The sequence below is a fragment of the Oncorhynchus kisutch genome, linkage group LG26 (assembly GCF_002021735.2).
Source record: "Oncorhynchus kisutch isolate 150728-3 linkage group LG26, Okis_V2, whole genome shotgun sequence".
NCBI classification, from domain to species: domain Eukaryota; kingdom Metazoa; phylum Chordata; class Actinopteri; order Salmoniformes; family Salmonidae; genus Oncorhynchus; species Oncorhynchus kisutch.
Window position 1 is genome coordinate 43,195,834 of NC_034199.2, and position 18,451 is coordinate 43,214,284.

An 18,451-nucleotide genomic window follows, 5' to 3' on the forward strand; every position below is an offset into this window, starting at 1 on the left:
AATGTGCATATACACAAAAAGCTTATTTCTCTCAAATATGGTGCACAAATATGTTTACATCCCTGTTAGTGAGCATTTCTCCTTTGCCAAGATAATCAATCCACCTGACAGTTGTGGTATATCAAGAAGCTGATTGAACAGCATGATCACTACATAGGTGCACCTTGTGCTGGGGGCAATAAAAGGCCACTCTAAAATTAACAGTTTTGTCACACACAATGCCACAGATGTCTCAAGTTTTGAGGGAGTGTGCAATTGGTATGCTGACTGCAGGAATGTTCCCCAAAATTGTTGCCAGATAATTTATTGTTCATTTCTCTACCATAAACCATTTCCAACATAATTTTAGAGAATTTGGCTGTACGTCCAACTGGCCTCACAACCGCAGACCACATGTAACCACGACAGCCCAGGACCTCCACATCCGGCTTCTTCACCTGCAGGATCATCTGAGACCAGCCACCCGGACAGCTGATGAAACTGAGGAGTATTTGTTTCTGTAATAAAGCCATTTTTGGGAGAAAAACTCATTTTGATTGGCTGGGCCTAGCTTCCCAGTGGGTGGGCCCAGTCATGTGAAATCTATAGATTAAGGCCTAATGAATGTATTTCAATTTACTGACTTCCTCACATGAACTGTTACTCAGTGAAATCGTTGAAAATGTTGCATGTTGCATTTATATTTTTGTTCAATATAAAATATACAGATCTGTTTAAAAAATGTGTCCCAAGTATTTAAATTCATGAAATAAAACACAACAAAGAGCTGATGATGGTTTATTAGTATTCATCTCTGAGAAAAATGCTAAATTTGATCCAACTAAACCATTGAAGCCAGGCTTTAATCCAAGCCCTTGTGGGGTAGCCCCGAGCAAATTAGGAATGTAGAACGTCTGTATATCTATCCGAGGTCAACATAGAGTTGACCCAGTGCTACATATGCATGTTCATTTGCCTAATCTCTCCTCTACAAATGTCTTACAGGCACATAAAAGGGTTTATGAAAATCTGAGACAGCCAAGGCTTGAAATCATGAGAGAAACCTTTACGTTGCCTCTTGATCTACTGTAACGTAGATGCATTATTTACATACTTTTAAAAAATAATATGAAACTAGAAAAAACATTTGCAAATGTTGACAATGATGAGACTAAATATGATGTGTATGATATGGGCTGGGTGTAGCCTAGCGGTTTGGCGAGTTGGGCTGTACCTGGAACATGGTTTGGTTCACATCCCTGAGCTGACTAGGTGAAAAATCTGATGTGTGCCTTGAGCACATCCTGTAAAGCACTCTGCATAAGTGTGCCTGCTAAATGACAAACAATTACATATATATATACATATACATATATATATATATATATATATTCCCAATATTATGTGTAATGGGACTAATATAAGGGTTAAATGAATTCAGAACTAGATATTGAGTAAACTATAATGAATTTAATCTGTGGGAAATCATAGTGCTTTACTGTATTGATCTTGTGTGACCGCCCCTCATCTGGAGAGATGTAGTTATTTCAAATACACTGTGGAAATTATGTAAATACAACTCTGCTAGCACAAGGTGATTGTGTCATTCTGAGTAAGGGGGAATCATTTTACTCCACAGGTTCACCATGCTAGATGGTGACAAAAAGGCCCCATGCAAAAATTCAAACAGCCATTAGTTAACCACTAGGCCCAAGACAATGGTAATAGCCAGCATACTAACACTCATAGAAATGAAAAATGATATATTATGGCTGTATTACAGGCTGTATCACAACTGGCAGTGATTAGGAGACCCATAGGGCTGAGCACAATTGGCCCAGCGTCGTCCGGGTTTGGCCGGTGTAGGCCGTCATTGTAAATAAGAATTTGTTATTCTCTGACTTGCCAAGTTAAATAAAGGTTAAATGTAATCATTATTTTTTAAATGGCTACTGTAGCAGTAACCCACATTAAGCATGCTGAATAACACACATGTAGTGTCCATTGAGTTGGTGTGTAATAATAACCACCTCATTGAAGGTGGAAGATATGTTTTTCTCTTACAGCAGGTGTCCCAGTATCTTTTAAATGTCAGTGATCCCAGACATGCCTTTAACCAGAGAAGGCTAAAAGATGCAGGGCCTTTTTCCCAACAGCTAACAAGCTACAATACACAAACTGGCATCCCCGAACCCAAAGACAGGACCATAACCATACCATAACCATACTGTAACTATCACTCAGCTCAGACATCCATACCCACAAGACATGCCATCAGAGGTCTCTTCACAGTCCCCAAGTCCAGAACAGACTATGGGAGGTGCACAGTACTACATAGAGCCATGACTACATGGAACTCTATTCCACATCAAGTAACTGATGCAAGCAGTAGAATCAGATTTTTTTTAAACTGTTGTGAAATCTATGGTAATGTTTTTACAATTGTATAACTGCCTTCATTTTGCTGGACCCACGGAAGAGTAGACGTTGCCTTGGCATGTACTAATGGGGATCCATAATAAATACATACTAAATACAAAACACAAGGCACCTCACTCATTTCCATAAGCATGTGTGTATTAAGATGTTCCAAGACATGCTGCCTGGGCATGTGTGGGTGAAAAGGTTTATTTCAATTACTAGTATAAATATTCAAATATGGTGTTTTGGGGGCGATGGTTTTGGCTAGGAGGCTAAAGCAATCAGAGACATTGAGATGTGATTGAGGGATTTGACAGTGATCATCATTCAGTCTCCATGCATCCAGTTTAAATAAAAAAACATGAAAATGAAATGATCATGAAATTCAATCTTGCTTATGAGCATGATTGTTGAAAAGGTTTTAGTCATTTTCAATACTGACACTGACATGGCTGAATTTCTATGACCTGCCTATCTTGGAATCAAACTGGGGGAAAAAACTATTCCAAGAAAAAGGTTTTCTCCCAGTTACTTGCATAGTTGCATCTCCACCTTTCCCATTGAGGCCCCCTTTTCTACCAAGGAGAAAAAAAAGCATCGGCTTATCTATTCAAAAGGCATTTAGTCCATTTCTTTCTTGGCCGGTAAACCTATTCACCAATTGTTCAGCCTTGTAGATTGCATTCTAATGCTAATCTAGCGTGTTAAATATATTTTAGTTCCTCCTTTCACCGTTTTGTCATTCAGTTTATCCAGTTTTGGCCACCCATTTTATTTATTTATGCTCCTGCTTCTATTCACGTGCTCATGTATTTGTTATTGTGTTGTTTCACTGTCATGCAGTGTCAACTCACTCTATTCATTGTGGGCTACTTGAAGGGCTTCGAGGGACAAAGCGTGTACACATTGCAGTGCTATTCACTCCGGCCAGCTGGATAGGCTGAAAAAAAAACCTTGTGAAAAGAAATCCTCCACAATGGACACAGAAAAACTGCACAATGCTAACAGTTTTCCAAATACCACTGATTGCTTTCATCACAATGAAGGAAAGCAGACGCTTTTGCTGAGCTCCACTTCAACAAACAACACTCTCACAAAAACCTCCCAACCCACGTTTTGTTCCCAGACAAAACCTCCTTGACCGTCTAAACGCTCCCAGTGAAAAAACAGTTCTTTCAGGTTTCTCCCCCTTTTCTTAAGTATAATATAGAATACAAGGCCACAAAAAGAGAGGGATTTTTTCATTGAGATGGTGATGCGCCTCTTTTATAAACCTGGCGACCTCAGGCGTTTCGGTCAGCCAACTGTTGACTACCCTTTAACAATCTCTGTTTTACTGCCTACCAAAAACGATCAAATAAGTGGTACCTTCAAGAAAACAAAAATCAAAAATCAATATCCTTTCTGTTTTCGAAAAAATATATATCCCATAATAACCTAGCGTACTCTACTGATGTGTATGTAGGCTATTCTCCAACAAGGCCAAACTGCTGGTTATAAAACACTGGTGTCAGAATGGGGACCAAAGCAGAGAAAAGTCCCCCGTGAAGCGTTGACTTCGTTTGTTTTAAAATGTGCAGAAATAATGTTGGGAGGATAAATGTTGAATTTTATATATTTTTATTTTATACTGAATGAAACAAGGCCACTTGTGCGTTATTTCCAGGGCTAAGCAGAAAGTTCAGTTGAAAGAAGTGATCGGGGTGTTACAATAGAGAATTCAGAATGGTGAAAGGGTTTAATTAACCGTGTCGGATGATAATTATCCTTGGACAGTCCAAATTAGTTTTGCATAATCGCTCTGATCCATATGAATTAACTTCTTAATGTAATCTAGGAGGGGTAGTTTGCTTAAATATCATGTCCAATGTATTACATGTCATAATATGAACATAAATTCAGAGATATCACCAACACACACGCGCACGAGCACCACCCCACGCCCCCCCCCCCCCCCCCCCCCCCCCCCCACACACACACAAACCGTAACATAGTGACGAATGTTGAAGAAAGTATAAATAACAAATATACATTAAATACAATGCAATTAGTTGTGTTTTGTAATTGGAAGCTGACACTTAATTCGGGCCCTGTTTTAAACCTCAAAGAGATTTCTGTTCTACAGACTTAAAGAGCTCATTTTTACTGGGAGGGCTTAAAGAAACTCAGTTTTATCTTCCTTCCTATTCACGATTCAAATTGTGATAAATCAGGTTTTGGCTCTTGATTACAATGGGTGGATTTAGATTTCCGAGTAATGATATTCACAGCGGGAACAAAAACGGACTTTGGAGGATATATTACACTCCACCTGGGCTGACCATGTCAGGGCAATTCAGATAAAAATCTTGTTAGCAATTCAACAAGAACTACAGCGCGATTCTTTCTGTTTGTCCGCAATAGCTTTATTATAACCCTTTGTTCAACAAATGAACATAATAGCATTTACGAGTTTAAAGTACATGTAAGTGGTGTTTAAATAAAACACAAAACATACAACTTAATTAATTAAGAGTTAGTAAAAACGAGTGCTGCACCTTACGCACATAAATGCGAAGGTCTCAAGAAACAAAAAATAATAAATGACAATTTGGTGAATTGCCAATGTTGAAAGAAAGGATACCGATTGTTGTCGAATTAAAAAAACTTTTAGGCTCGTCATACTTGGCAGTGTGATTCCTTTAAATAAATTACATCCCACAAGCACTTAATATTTCATGTGCAAATGTTACAGGACAAGGTATGTCCACTGTTCAATCAACCGGGTCAGCATAATGATTCCCACTAAACAATAAATATTACAGACATCTATAAAACAGTGTTTGAAAAATATCAACTGGATTTTGAGCCAAACCACCCAGTCAGTTCCAGACCACATCTCAAATACTAGCCAAATGGCAAATTAAATATGACCATCATTTACGCTATCTGTACACATTTACAGGCTTATGTCGTTCTGATTGAAACAATAAAGCAACACGAGCGTAGCCAGAAGCACAAGAAATGAACAAACCTTCTTGAACAACAATATAAATCAAATAAAAGCAAGTGATTTATATTTCTTAAACAATATTTAATTATCAGATCAAATATATGAAGATAAGTATGACCAGTTCATGTTTATATCTGATTTGTTGTGTGATGTAGTAAACTGCCTACTTGATAACAAGCCAGTAAAGCAGGTGCTTTAGCAACAGACATGGTGCCTTTCAAATTAGTATTCACATTGACAAGGGCCCTTTGCTCTCTGTATTCCTGCCATCCTTTTGTTCTGTCCCTCTGGGATTTGACAGATGAATATTAGTTTCGAGAGTTCTCTAAATAAGCATTAGGCCCTACCTTAGATAAAGGCATTAATCAATATACATACACATGTGATATCTGAGACGACGAGCACTTTATCACATGTACAAGTTTGTGCATGCATAATAAACTCTTGCATGAATATTTTTTCACATTTAAACTTCTCCTAAGTCCAATAGGCTATCATAATGCCGCTGCATATGCAGGGTAGTCAAGTTGAGGTTTGCCCATCCCGGGGAGTAGGATGTAGGCTAACGGTGGCTGGAGACCCGCAGAGGGCCAGCCCGTACAGTTACAGGGGATCATGTAGCCTGGGTTGCCCGGGGCTGGATGAGAGTGAGTGTGGGTGTGAGTTCCACCGACACCGCCAGTTCCAGAGAAAGCCGTGCCACCAGGGTAGCCCAGAGATGGGTAAGGAAACGAGGGCGAGGATAGCTCTGACATCTTCGATCCGAGCTCAAAAAACGAATAGGGGTTCGTGGACATGGACGGGTTGAAAAAGACTCTCGCTGCTGCGGCCGCCGCTGCCGCCTTGTCGGGGTTCCCTAATAGGTGTTCGGAAAGTGCTCCATGAGATAAACCGCTAACTTTAAGCGCGTCGTGCTCCCCAAGATTGTAGGGCACTGGGAAGGCAAACTTGTCTTTTTTCATCAGAGTCTTTGGCTTTCGCCTAGGTCTGTATTTATAGTCAGGGTGTTCCTTCATGTGCATGGCTCTCAGTCGTTTAGCTTCGTCAATGAATGGCCTTTTCTCCGACTCAGTGAGAAGTTTCCACTCCGCTCCCAATCTTTTGCTGATTTCGGAGTTGTGCATTTTTGGGTTCTCCTGAGCCATTTTTCTTCTCTGCGCTCTGGACCAAACCATGAAGGCATTCATCGGTCGTTTTACGTGATCCATTGGTTTAGACATGTTGGTACAAAGTACTTATGGTCTGAAAAAGGAAATATCACAGACAATATGTCAAGTCTCTTTCTAGTATTTAGTGACAGTAAAGCCTAACAACGCAAATCAAAGTTACATAGGTCTACATATATGATACAACTAAGTAATCAAATTAAAGTATATTTAGCAGAGAAACAATAATTATGTGAGATAAAATGCTTAAAATAACATATTTCATTAACGTACGTAAAATCTCAGTGCTTCATCACACCGTTGTAAGATATCCGTTTGGAAAAGAGCAATGCGCTGCGTCCTGATGAGAAACTCTGTAAAAGTTATGTTTTCTGATGCATGTTGATGTCCGACGAGTAAAATCAATATTGCATAGAAGAGAGAAGGCAATATGCCTAGCGAAGTTCTTATCTTGTTTTGCTACTATCGCCAGACTGTTAACCACCACTCAGCACTTGAATCCAGCGTTTACTCAAATGGTTGATAACTCCGGGCTGCCCCATGTGAAATAAGGTTTTCAGAGGCAGGTAGTGAAAGTGCTCCAGGAGCATGCGCAGTACATCTGATACACACTGACGGACTCGGAAGAAAACGCATCACTGTATATTTGGCTATATCCCCTCATCTCATGGCATATGTCCTTCATAGTGAAATTAATAGTGTAGTTCTTTATAGCATATTATCATATGGATCATCATGACTAACCTATTATTGTCACGATATATTATTATATTATAATATATTAATAATACTATTAGTAAGATTACCTTTATTTAAAAAAAATATCATTTTAGTATAGACGCTAAATAACGTAATGGGCTTGTAACCAAACTGTTCCCCAGAAGTCTAGGCGTTTCTTAAGAGTACGTTGAAAATGCACAGTAAGTTTAAGATCTCTCCGAACACTGGGTAAATTAAATAAAAGGCTTATTTTAAAACAATTGATTGCAGGGTAGCCAAGTGGTTAGAGCGTTGGACTAGTAACAGGAAGGTTGCAAGTTCAAACCCCCGAGCAGACAAGGTACAAATCTGTCGTTCTGCCCCTGAACAGGCAGTTAACCCACTGTTCCTAGGCCGTCATTGAAAATAAGAATTTGTTCTTAACTGACTTGCCTGGTTAAATAAAGGTAAAATAAAAAAATAATATGACATATGCCGCCCAATGACAGAGGTAATGAGCGGTGAACATGGAAACGTCAATAGGCTACTTTCTCTCTCTCTCTCAATTCATTTAAATGTTTCAATGTAAGGGCTTTATTAGCATGGAAAACATATGTTAACATTGCCAAAGCAAGTGAAGTAGATCATTAAAAAAAATGAAATGAACAATAAAAAGTTACAGTAAACATTACACTCACAAAAGTTCCAAAATAATAAAGACATGTCATATGTCATATATTGTGTCAAATAGTTAAAAGTACAAAAAAGGAAAATTAATAAATATAAATATGTATTGACAATGGTGTCTGTTTCTTTTCTCTCTCTCTCTCTCTCCCCCAACTACCCAATTATTTCTGAGTTGACACTTGTATTTATTTTTGCACTGTCTCTCTACACACTCACAGGACTCTACACACTCACAGGACTCCACACACTCACACACTGTCTCTCTACACACTCACAGGACTCTACACAATCTCACACACTGTCTCTCTACACACTCACAGGACTCTACACAATCTCACACACTGTCTCTCTACACACTCACAGGACTCTACACAATCTCACACACTGTCTCTCTACACACTCACAGGACTCTACACAATCTCACACATTGTCTCTCTACACACTCACAGGACTCTACACAATCTCACACACTGTCTCTCTACACACTCACAGGACTCTACACAATCTCACACACTGTCTCTCTACACACTCACAGGACTCTACACAATCTCACACACTGTCTCTCTACACACTTACAGGACTCTACACACTCTCACACACTGTCTCTCTACACACTCACAGGACTCTACACACTCTCACACACTGTCTCTCTACACACTCACAGGACTCTACAAACTCACAGGACTCCACACACTCACAGGACTCCACACACTCACAGGACTCCACACAGTCACACACTGTCTCTCCACACACTCACAGGACTCTACACACTCTCACACACTCTCTCTCTACACACTCACAGGACTCTACACACTCACACACTGTTTCTCTACACACTCACAGGACTCTACACACTCTCACACACAGTCTCTCTACACACTCACAGGACTCTACACACTCACAGGACTCCACACACTCACAGGACTCCACACACACTCATACCATGCACACACATGTATACTGACTCCACTCAAGCACACACACACACACACACACACACACACACACACACACACACACACACACACACACACACACACACACACACACACACACACACACACACACACACACACACACACACACACACACACACACACACAATCATAATTTACACTGCTGCTACTCTGTTTATCATATATCCTGATGCCTAGTCACCTCACCCCTATGCATACCTACCTCTATCACTCCAGTATCACTGCTCATTGTAAATATGGTATTGGAACTGACCCTGTATATAACTTCTTACTTTTTGTGTTTTTGTTCTACCTTATATTATTGTTGGTGCTACATAGATATTGATTACTGCATTGTTGTGTTTGGAATTGTGAAGAAAGTAATTTCACTTGCACATGTGACATTAAAGCTTGAACTGCACACTATTTTATTTCTAAATAACTACGGTCTTTGCTTTTTATTTGATCTAAATATCCTACTGTTGTAGGCTACTCTGCACTGGCTCTTACATCTACAGCATAATGTCATTCATCTCTTCCTGAGTGGCTTTTCCTGTTCCTTGCTCCATGGGTGGCACTGGTATTATAGAAATGGTACATGCCTAGACGCACGATAGCTAAGTAAAGAATGTCTTCTTTAATTTTCTGATATTGTGAAAAGCAGTTTGTCATAAATACGCCTAAATATTGACGACGGTAGAGTGTCTCTAATCGCGTTTGGTGAAATTAATTATTTTCCTGAATTTCCCCTTTCACTTTCACTTCAAAGGACTTTCCCAAGGGCGGAGAATCGACAACCGAAATTAGGTTGTCGAATATTCAACTAAGCAATTACAGTTATCTGAAAGACTCGTTGAGTAAATCGTCTGTTTAAGTGGTTTGTTCCCGCACCTTCTCGGTTGTGCATAATTATTAAAATGAAAAAGTGAAAAAAAGGCTGCATCAAACAATTGACATGCCGATTTGTAGTCCCTGCATTTAATTTGATATAGTGTATGAATTAATGCCAAATTGAATTAAATATAAAGTCGTCTTTCATGAATGATTTGCATTTGTACCTGAGTCGGAATTTATGACAACTCAGCTGGTAAGACAGGTAGCCGACTGAACAGTGTCAATATTGAGTCTTCCTTTCTCCCGTCTTTTCTATATTATTATAATTATCATTATTATTATTATTATTATTACATATTACTATGAGTATTATGACGATTATTATTACATATTAGTAGTAGTATTACTATTATTAGTGCATACGCATACTAGGTCTTGTCCTAAAGTCGTGGCCTTTCCGTAATTTCAATTAGGTCTCATGAAAACTCTCATCCCATCAGCCATTACAGTGTTGAAATAATCAGTGATACAGGATGGGGAGGGGTTGATGGGATACGTTGAGATATAATGTGTTAGGTCAATGTCGTTCTGCCCCTGAACAGGCAGTTAACCCACTGTTCCTAGGCCGTCATTGAAAATAAGAATTTGTTCTTAACTGGCTTGCCTAGTTAAATAAAGGTTAAAAAAAATACATCATGCAGGAAAAACAATTAATGAAGAAAACAAGTTATTTGATTGAATGACATTGGAACATTGGATGAACTCAATAGGATGCGCTACTTAGATGGGACATACAGCTCCATTGACTGCTGTAGTTGTCCGTCCTCTAGTTAATGTGATTTACTTTTCGCAATTTGATGAGCCTAAACGAGTAACGCTAATGTTGTTTCATTGCGGCCGGGAAATAGTGGCCTTGTCACTGAAACTGCTCCATTGTCTCAACTTGGAGGCAGCCTGATCGTCACGAGATGATGCGAGTAAAAATGACCTGCGGCTGATTGACTAGTGCACCTTGACGTTTTGAGAGAGACAAGCTGCAGCCTCAACTGAAAGTATTCAGGTCTCTCTCAACACTACGTTGTGCTCCTATTGTTGGGCTGTCATTTCTTTAGATAACATTCCAGCAGAGAACCACGCGAATCACTGTGAAGAGCATCTCCTTTTATGACACAAACACGCAAATAGCTATGAGTTATATGAATACGTTAAGGGAAAAGTTGTTATCAGCTGTAGATAGTAAGTGTACAGTCCATTGAGCACAAAAATAGATGGTTTTCATCTTCTCATAATCGTGAACTTCATAAATGTTACTCCCCACTATTGGAATTTGTTGGGTAAAAAATTAAACACATTTAATTCTGAACTCAGCAGCATTTATCCTGTGTATAAGAACTGTTTCATAATAGCCTGTTGCTGAAGCATGACCAGCAGATTATAGTGTGCACCCGGAGATTGACTTTCCTGATGATAAAGCCTCGCTGATTAAACCCTCAATTCAATTAGTATTTCCACACCTGAACCTCACTCCTATTTGATTTAGCAATGATTCATTCACTGCCTTTTCTATTTACTGAAATAGTAACACAATTTGCCAGCTTGGCCAACACATGTAATTAAGATCTAATAAATTGATGTAAATTAGTGTTTTTTCAGCCCCTTTCTGTTGTGTTGTGTTTCCTTCTCCCGGGGCTGAGGTTAGAGTGGGAATAAGATGGGCTGGTGAGAGTGGGAGAATTACCTGGTGATAAAGCCTGGGTCCATCCTCTGAGACGGAGGGAGCAGAGCCCTCCCACTTCACAGCACACTGACAGGTGATAAGGCTGACAAGAAAAATAGCATGCATTTGGAAGGCAGACAGCAAAACAAGCCCACAGGGGACATTTTTATGGAGAGATCTCACACGGTTCACTCCAAAGCCCTAGCCATAATATAGTCTGAAATGGAAGCCCAAGAGGTGAGATCATTTGCAGACATAGCAGAAAAGTTGGTTGTTTTACTTAAGTAAAATCCCTATATCTGGGGCGGCTTGACCTGATGTGGTGGCCTTTTCTTTGTGCTTGCCTGATCACAGCCCTGCCTTCTGTCTTCTGCCCTATTGTTTCATCCCCCTTCCTGACAACTAGACTGAACAGGTCTTCTATAGGATGAGATTAAGGACCAGATTGAACCAGGCCTTCTATAGGAAGCAAGTCAGTGACAGGCTGAACCAGGGAGAGATTAAGGACCAGACTGAACCAGACCTTACAGAGGAAGAGATTCAGTACCAGACTGAACCAGGCCTTCTATGGGAAGATATTAAGGACCAGACTGAACCAGGCCTTCTATGGGAAGATATTAAGGACCAGACTGAACCAGGCCTTCTATAGGAAGAGATTAAGGACCAGACTGAACCAGGCCTTCTATGGGAAGAGATTAAGGACCAGACTGAACCAGGCCTTCTATGGGAAGATATTAAGGACCAGACTGAACCAGGCCTTCTATGGGAAGATATTAAGGACCAGACTGAACCAGGCCTTCTATAGGAAGAGATTAAGGACCAGATTGAACCAGGCCTTCTATGGGAAGATATTAAGGACCAGACTGAACCAGGCCTTCTATGGGAAGATATTAAGGACCAGACTGAACCAGGCCTTCTATGGGAAGAGATTAAGGACCAGACTGAACCCGGCCTTCTATAGGAAGAGATTCAGTACCAGACTGAACCAGGCCTTTTATGGGAAGATATTAAGGACCAGACTGAACCAGGCCTTCTATGGGAAGAGATTAAGGACCAGACTGAACCAGGCCTTCTATGGGAAGATATTAAGGACCAGACTGAACCAGGCCTTCTATAGGAAGATATTAAGGACCAGACTGAACCAGGCCTTCTATAGGAAGAGATTAAGGACCAGACTGAACCAGGCCTTCTATGGGAAGATATTAAGGACCAGACTGAACCAGGCCTTCTATAGGAAGATATTAAGGACTAGACTGAACCAGGCCTTCTATAGGAAGATATTAAGGACCAGACTGAACCAGGCCTTCTATGGGAAGATATTAAGGACCAGACTGAACCAGGCCTTCTATAGGAAGATATTAAGGACTAGACTGAACCAGGCCTTCTATAGGAAGATATTAAGGACTAGACTGAACCAGGCCTTCTATGGGAAGATATTAAGGACCAGACTGAACCAGGCCTTCTATAGGAAGATATTAAGGACTAGACTGAACCAGGCATTCTATGGGAAGAGATTAAGGACATATAAATACGTCAAGTCTTTGCCAAGTAGATCACTAGGAGGAGGGTGAAACCATTAAACCCCAAGTAGTCAGGTTCTTTAACCAGGTAGTCAGGTTCTTTAACCCATTTCAAACCATCCCTATTGTTCCTATTTTATAGCCACTTATCTTTGTGCCACACACATGTACACATCATGATTCATTTATTTTAATTAAGCAATTGTGTTTTGCATCGTTCAGATGGTTTTGAGATATTTAGAGATATTAAAGCGCATAAGGCTGAAGTAAAAACATGCTCGATATTCTCTTCTCCATGAACACATGAGAGCTCAGTCATCTTTCCTCACATAGCCAATTCTGTGGTTTAAGCATTGAGCAATACTGTGAATTGAGAATTACGGGACAATGACAAAAAACATCTATTAGAAATGATGACGATATTCTTTACATTTTAAAATAAAAGATGACAGCAGTGAAAGCTGTTCAGTTTCAATTTAATCCAATTAAACATAGAGGAGTGAATGTTCATGATCCCCTGAGCCAGACGCTATTGAAATAAGTACATTTTTCATCCATTGAATACCATTTGCTTCCGTTTCGTATCTTAATACATAGATAGAGCTAATGACTTGAACAGTTCAGTTGTGTGTAAAATCCAATTGATTACTATTTAAAGATGTTTGTTGTTGTATTTAGATTAGAAGTCATTTGGTCCCATGTCTTCTGTGTTTGTACAATGCCTAGTAGACGTTCCCCAAGTGTCAAGATACATAATGACAGGTTTAGCAAATCAACAATAAGGTCTCCTGCATTACATGTAAATAGTCATATCGAGCTTGGAATAAATACATAATTAATGTGAGCAAAGTTCATATTTTGTTGTGGGTTTAAAAATGTCATGTGCCCTGTTTTGCATGATGTGTTCTTAAAACATATTCAATAAGTGACAAATTACTTCTCCAGTTGTGTAATTATTTGAATTATACAGACTGTATTGCTCCCCATGGCAGACTTGAGTGTCTTTCTTCCACTGTGAATTACTTTTGTAAAGGAGCAACACATTTACTCCACCAAAATCTAAATAGTATGACTTTAAAAACGATTTAATGAATTCAAATAATCCTCTCGTAAAGCAGAGCATTAACCAGAACAGCAGTAAACAAAGTAGACGTCAAGATGCTGAATTGTAGTATTGTAGACAGGGTCTGTCTAGCAGTGATACAGCAGCTCACCTGCTTCACTCAGCAATGGTGGGGAGGGGTGGTGGGTGGGGGGGGGGGGCTTGTCAATTCATGCCTTGAGGACCTGAGAACTGGCAGATACAACACAAAATGGCTAAAGTTTGAAAGCACATTTATGGAGCAAGACAAGCGTTTTTCCTATTTTTTTTTGCATTACATCCTGCAATTTAAATGGATTTTTTTGGGATTTCATGTAATGTACATCCACAAAATAGTCCAAATTGATGAAGTGAAAAAAAACATGGTTTAAAAAAATGTCATGTGCCCTGAGTGTTGAATGCATAGGTATTCACCCCCTTTGCTATGAAGCCCCTAGATAAAATCTGGTGCAACCAATTACCTTCAGAAGTCACATAATTAGTTAAATAAAGTCCACCTGTGTGCAATCTAAGTGTCACATGATCTGTCACATGATCTCAGTATATATAAACCTGTTCTGAAAGGCCCCAGAGTAGGCAACACCACTAAGCAAGGGTCACCACCAAGCAAGCGGCACCATGAAGACCAAGGAGCTCTATAAACAAGTCTGGAACAAAGTTCTAGAGAAGTACAGATTGGATTATAAAAAAATATCAGAAACTTTGAACATCTCACGGAGCACCATGAAATACATTATAAAAAATGGAAAGATTATGGCACCACAACAAACCTGCCAAGAGAGGGCCACCCACCAAAACTCACGGACCAGGCAAGGGGGGCATTAATCAGAGAGGCAACAAAGAGAACAAAGATAACCCTGAAGGAACTGCAAAGCTCCACAGCAGAGATTGGAGTATCTGTCCATAGGACCATTTCAAGCCGTATACTCCACAGAGCTGGGCTTTATGGAAGAGTGGCCAGAAAAAAGCCATTGCTTAAAGAAAAAAATAAGCAAACACGTTTGGTGTTTGCCAAAAGGCATGTAGGGGACTCCCCAAACATATGGAAGAAGGTACTCTGGTCAGATAAGACTAAATTTGAGCTTTTTGGCCATCAAGTAAAACGCCATATCTGTCGCAAACCCAACACCTCTCATCACACCGAGAACACCATCCCCACAGTGAAGCATGGTGGTGGTAGGTAGTTCTGTGGGTGTGTTTTTCATAAGCAGGGACTGGGAAACTGGTCAGAATTGAAGGAATGACAGGAATGACGCTAAATACAGGGAAATTCTTGAGGGAAAACCTGTTTCAGTCTTTCAGAGATTTGAGACTGGGACCTTCCAGCAGGACAATGAGCATACTAAGCATACTGCTAAAGCAACACTCGAGTGGTTTAAAAGGGAAATGTTTAATTGTCTTGGGATGGCCTCGTAAAAGCCCAGAACTCAATCCATTTGAGAATCTGTGGTATGACTTAAAGATTGCTGTACACCAGCGGAACCCAACCAAGTTCAAGGAGCTGGAGCAGTTTTGCCTTGAAGAATGGGAATAAAATCCCAGTGGCTAGATGTTCCAAGCTTTTAGAGACATACCTCAAGAGACTTGCAGCTGTAATTGCTGCATAAGGTGGCTCTACAAAGTATTGACTTTGGGCAGGGGGAGTGAATATTTATGCACTGTCAAGTTTTCAATTTTTTTTGTCTTATTTCTTGTTTGTATCACAATAAAAAATATTTTGCATCTTCAAAGTGGTAGGCATCTTGTGTAAATCAAATGATACAAACACCCCCAAAATCAATTTTAATTCCAGGTTGTAAGCCAACAAAATAGGAAAAATGCCAATTGGGCTGAATACCTTTGCATGCCACTGTAGGACAAGGAAATCACGAGGTTGATAAGACCTCCAAGTCTTGTGACGAGGTTGATAAGACCTCCAAGTCTTATGACGAGGTTGATAAGACCTCCGAGGTTGATAAGTCTTGTCAGTGATTCACATATAATCATTCATTGAAGGATATCTCCACATCTTTAGGCAAAACTAAATAACAGCGGTGGCTAAATAGACTTTCTGAATCACTATAGAGCAACCGTTAACCTTTTGTCATAAAGTCAGATATCCCTACAAGCTTCCACAGGGCACCATTTTTTTGCTTAAAATAAAACACCCACATTTTCTCTCTCGCCAAGTCCTGTGCTTTAAATCAATAAGAAGATACTTGTGTCCCTGCAGGCATTGAGATTACTTTGCCATGATCCACTATTTCTCACCATTTAGCGGGTGCATTAAAGCTGCCCCCTTTTCCTTATCGGGCCCAGGATCGCTGCACAGCCCATATAGAGAGTTGTAATTATCCAACCTGCCACCTGATACCACCACCTCCATCAGCTTTATCACCAGGTCCTTCCAGCTCATCACAGGCACACAGGGAAGAAACCGGCTGCTTGTGGCACAGCCTGCCATACTGTAGGTAGACAGCGGTTGCTTGTGGCACAGCCTACCATGCTGTAGGTAGACAGTGGTTGCTTGTGGCACAGCCCGCCATACTGTAGGTAGACAGCTCATCTCTCAGATACATGTATAGTTCCAGTTGGGATCAGAGAGAAACTAACGCAACAAGGCAATTCTTCATCCACCCTCTCCCTTAGCCCCCACAAAGTCTGTTCTTTCTCAGTTCTCTTCCAGTCTCACTCCGCTTTTCTGTGGAGGTAGAATTGAGTCCATTCGGCAGTCAAATAGTCATCCAATCCCCTTGAACCTGCAGCAGTGCACTGACATGCTATTTGGGCCTTCATATTGTACCATTGTCCTTTAGCAAATGAGAATGAGTACCTTGTTCATCGGTGACACTGTATACAAGCTCAAAGGCAAGCAGAGAAGAGACTGCTTGTTCAATCTATCTTGTTCAACCTTTGAGTTTCATTAATACTTTTTGTTTGCATCACTTTTGACCTGAAAATAGAGCCTTGAACAGCTGTATTCACATGTGTCACAACAGCACCTAAGTTAAAACCTAACTATTCTGAGTATAGATTTGTGGATGTGACTCAGGGTATTGGAACAAGTTTGACCGACCGGCTCAAATCGGACTTAAAGAAAAATTTAAAATGATGTTTTTTTACATTGGATAAAAGTAGAGACAGAGCTAGAAAATGGTATATCATACACTACAGTTGAGGAACAATGGGAAAGTACTTCTGCATTGAAAGTTGTTAAACTTGCAAACTCACTTTTGAGAAAATGGCCTTTGAATGTTTTGGTACTACTACTGGAAAGCCCTTCCTTGTCTACACCCATTCAGCATCGTTCACACCCTCTTAAGCATTAGCCCCACCCAATTCTTTAATTAAGGGTTGATCTGAGCATCCTGTACTAACAACAGCAGTCAAGCACCTAAGCTAACTTGTAAGCTACAAAAAATGAGAGAACAGCTCACTGAACATTACTCGCCCTAGCAGATCTGATTAGGCTGTTACGTTATTCAGAGCTTTGGTGACTGCAACTGTGGTGTCAGATTGTCGGTTCATAAATTCAGAGCATTTCGCTCCTGGAGTGTTCAGAGCCCACTATGGACGCTCTAGCCGATGAGTAGGGTTGATCCGAACATTTTGACCTCACAATGGCAGTCAAGCACCCAAGCTAACTGGCTAACATTAGCTAGCTTGCTAGCTACTTCCAGACACAAATGAGAGAACACCACACTCCGACCATTTTACTCACCCTAGCAGATGTGGTTAGCTGTTTTCATATTATCCAGAGTGTTGGTGACTGTAACTGTGGTGCTGGCAACAATTGAATTACATTTTTTTGCCAACGTTTACTGACACCGGCCATATTCAACGGGTGTTGAGTGTTCGTAAATTCATTAGTTATTCTGCGCTCTGGCAAACCCAGACACGAGTGCTCTGAAATCGTAGTAAATGGCCAGACTGAATTTACGAACACACCCAAAATGATTACTTGCATAGTGGAGTCTTTTGTTAAGACAAGTAGCTAGCTAGCTAAACAATGAACCATAATCCAAAATCATGACATTACTACCCTGCATGAATATGCAGGTAGTTAACCAACTAGTTTCAATGTTAGCTAGCTAGCCAAGCAAATTGCTCTGAGATACGAATAATAAGATTATACACGTAACGTTAGCTCGCGAGCCAGCCAGCTAACGTTAGCTAGCTAACAGTACACTTTAACTTGAAATTAAACCACATTCTGTCAAAATTAGAAGCGTGTAATATCTGAAAATGTAGCTAGTTAGACTATATTACCCGTATACATCATGGATGTTACGCGTCTCCTGTCGGATGCCATGGTTGCCCTCAGTTTGAAGATGTAATCCGGAGACAGCTGTTTTCTCGATCTCCTTAGCTAACATACTCAAATTTCACTGATTTCAAA

The 18,451-nt window shown here is 40.2% G+C and overlaps 1 protein-coding gene across 1 annotated transcript; it reads right to left on the reverse strand.

The window, feature by feature from the left end:
• Positions 1-4,455: 4,455 nt before the first annotated feature.
• On the reverse strand, positions 4,456-7,107 carry LOC109871269 (transcription factor Sox-21-B-like). The gene is made up of 2 exons (XM_020462083.2): positions 6,832-7,107; positions 4,456-6,634 (listed from the first exon to the last, which is right to left on the reverse strand). Exon 2 carries the CDS (start codon positions 6,610-6,612, stop codon positions 5,887-5,889), a length of 726 nt encoding a protein of 241 aa, XP_020317672.1. The 5' UTR covers positions 6,613-6,634; positions 6,832-7,107; the 3' UTR covers positions 4,456-5,886.
• Positions 7,108-18,451: the final 11,344 nt, after the last annotated feature.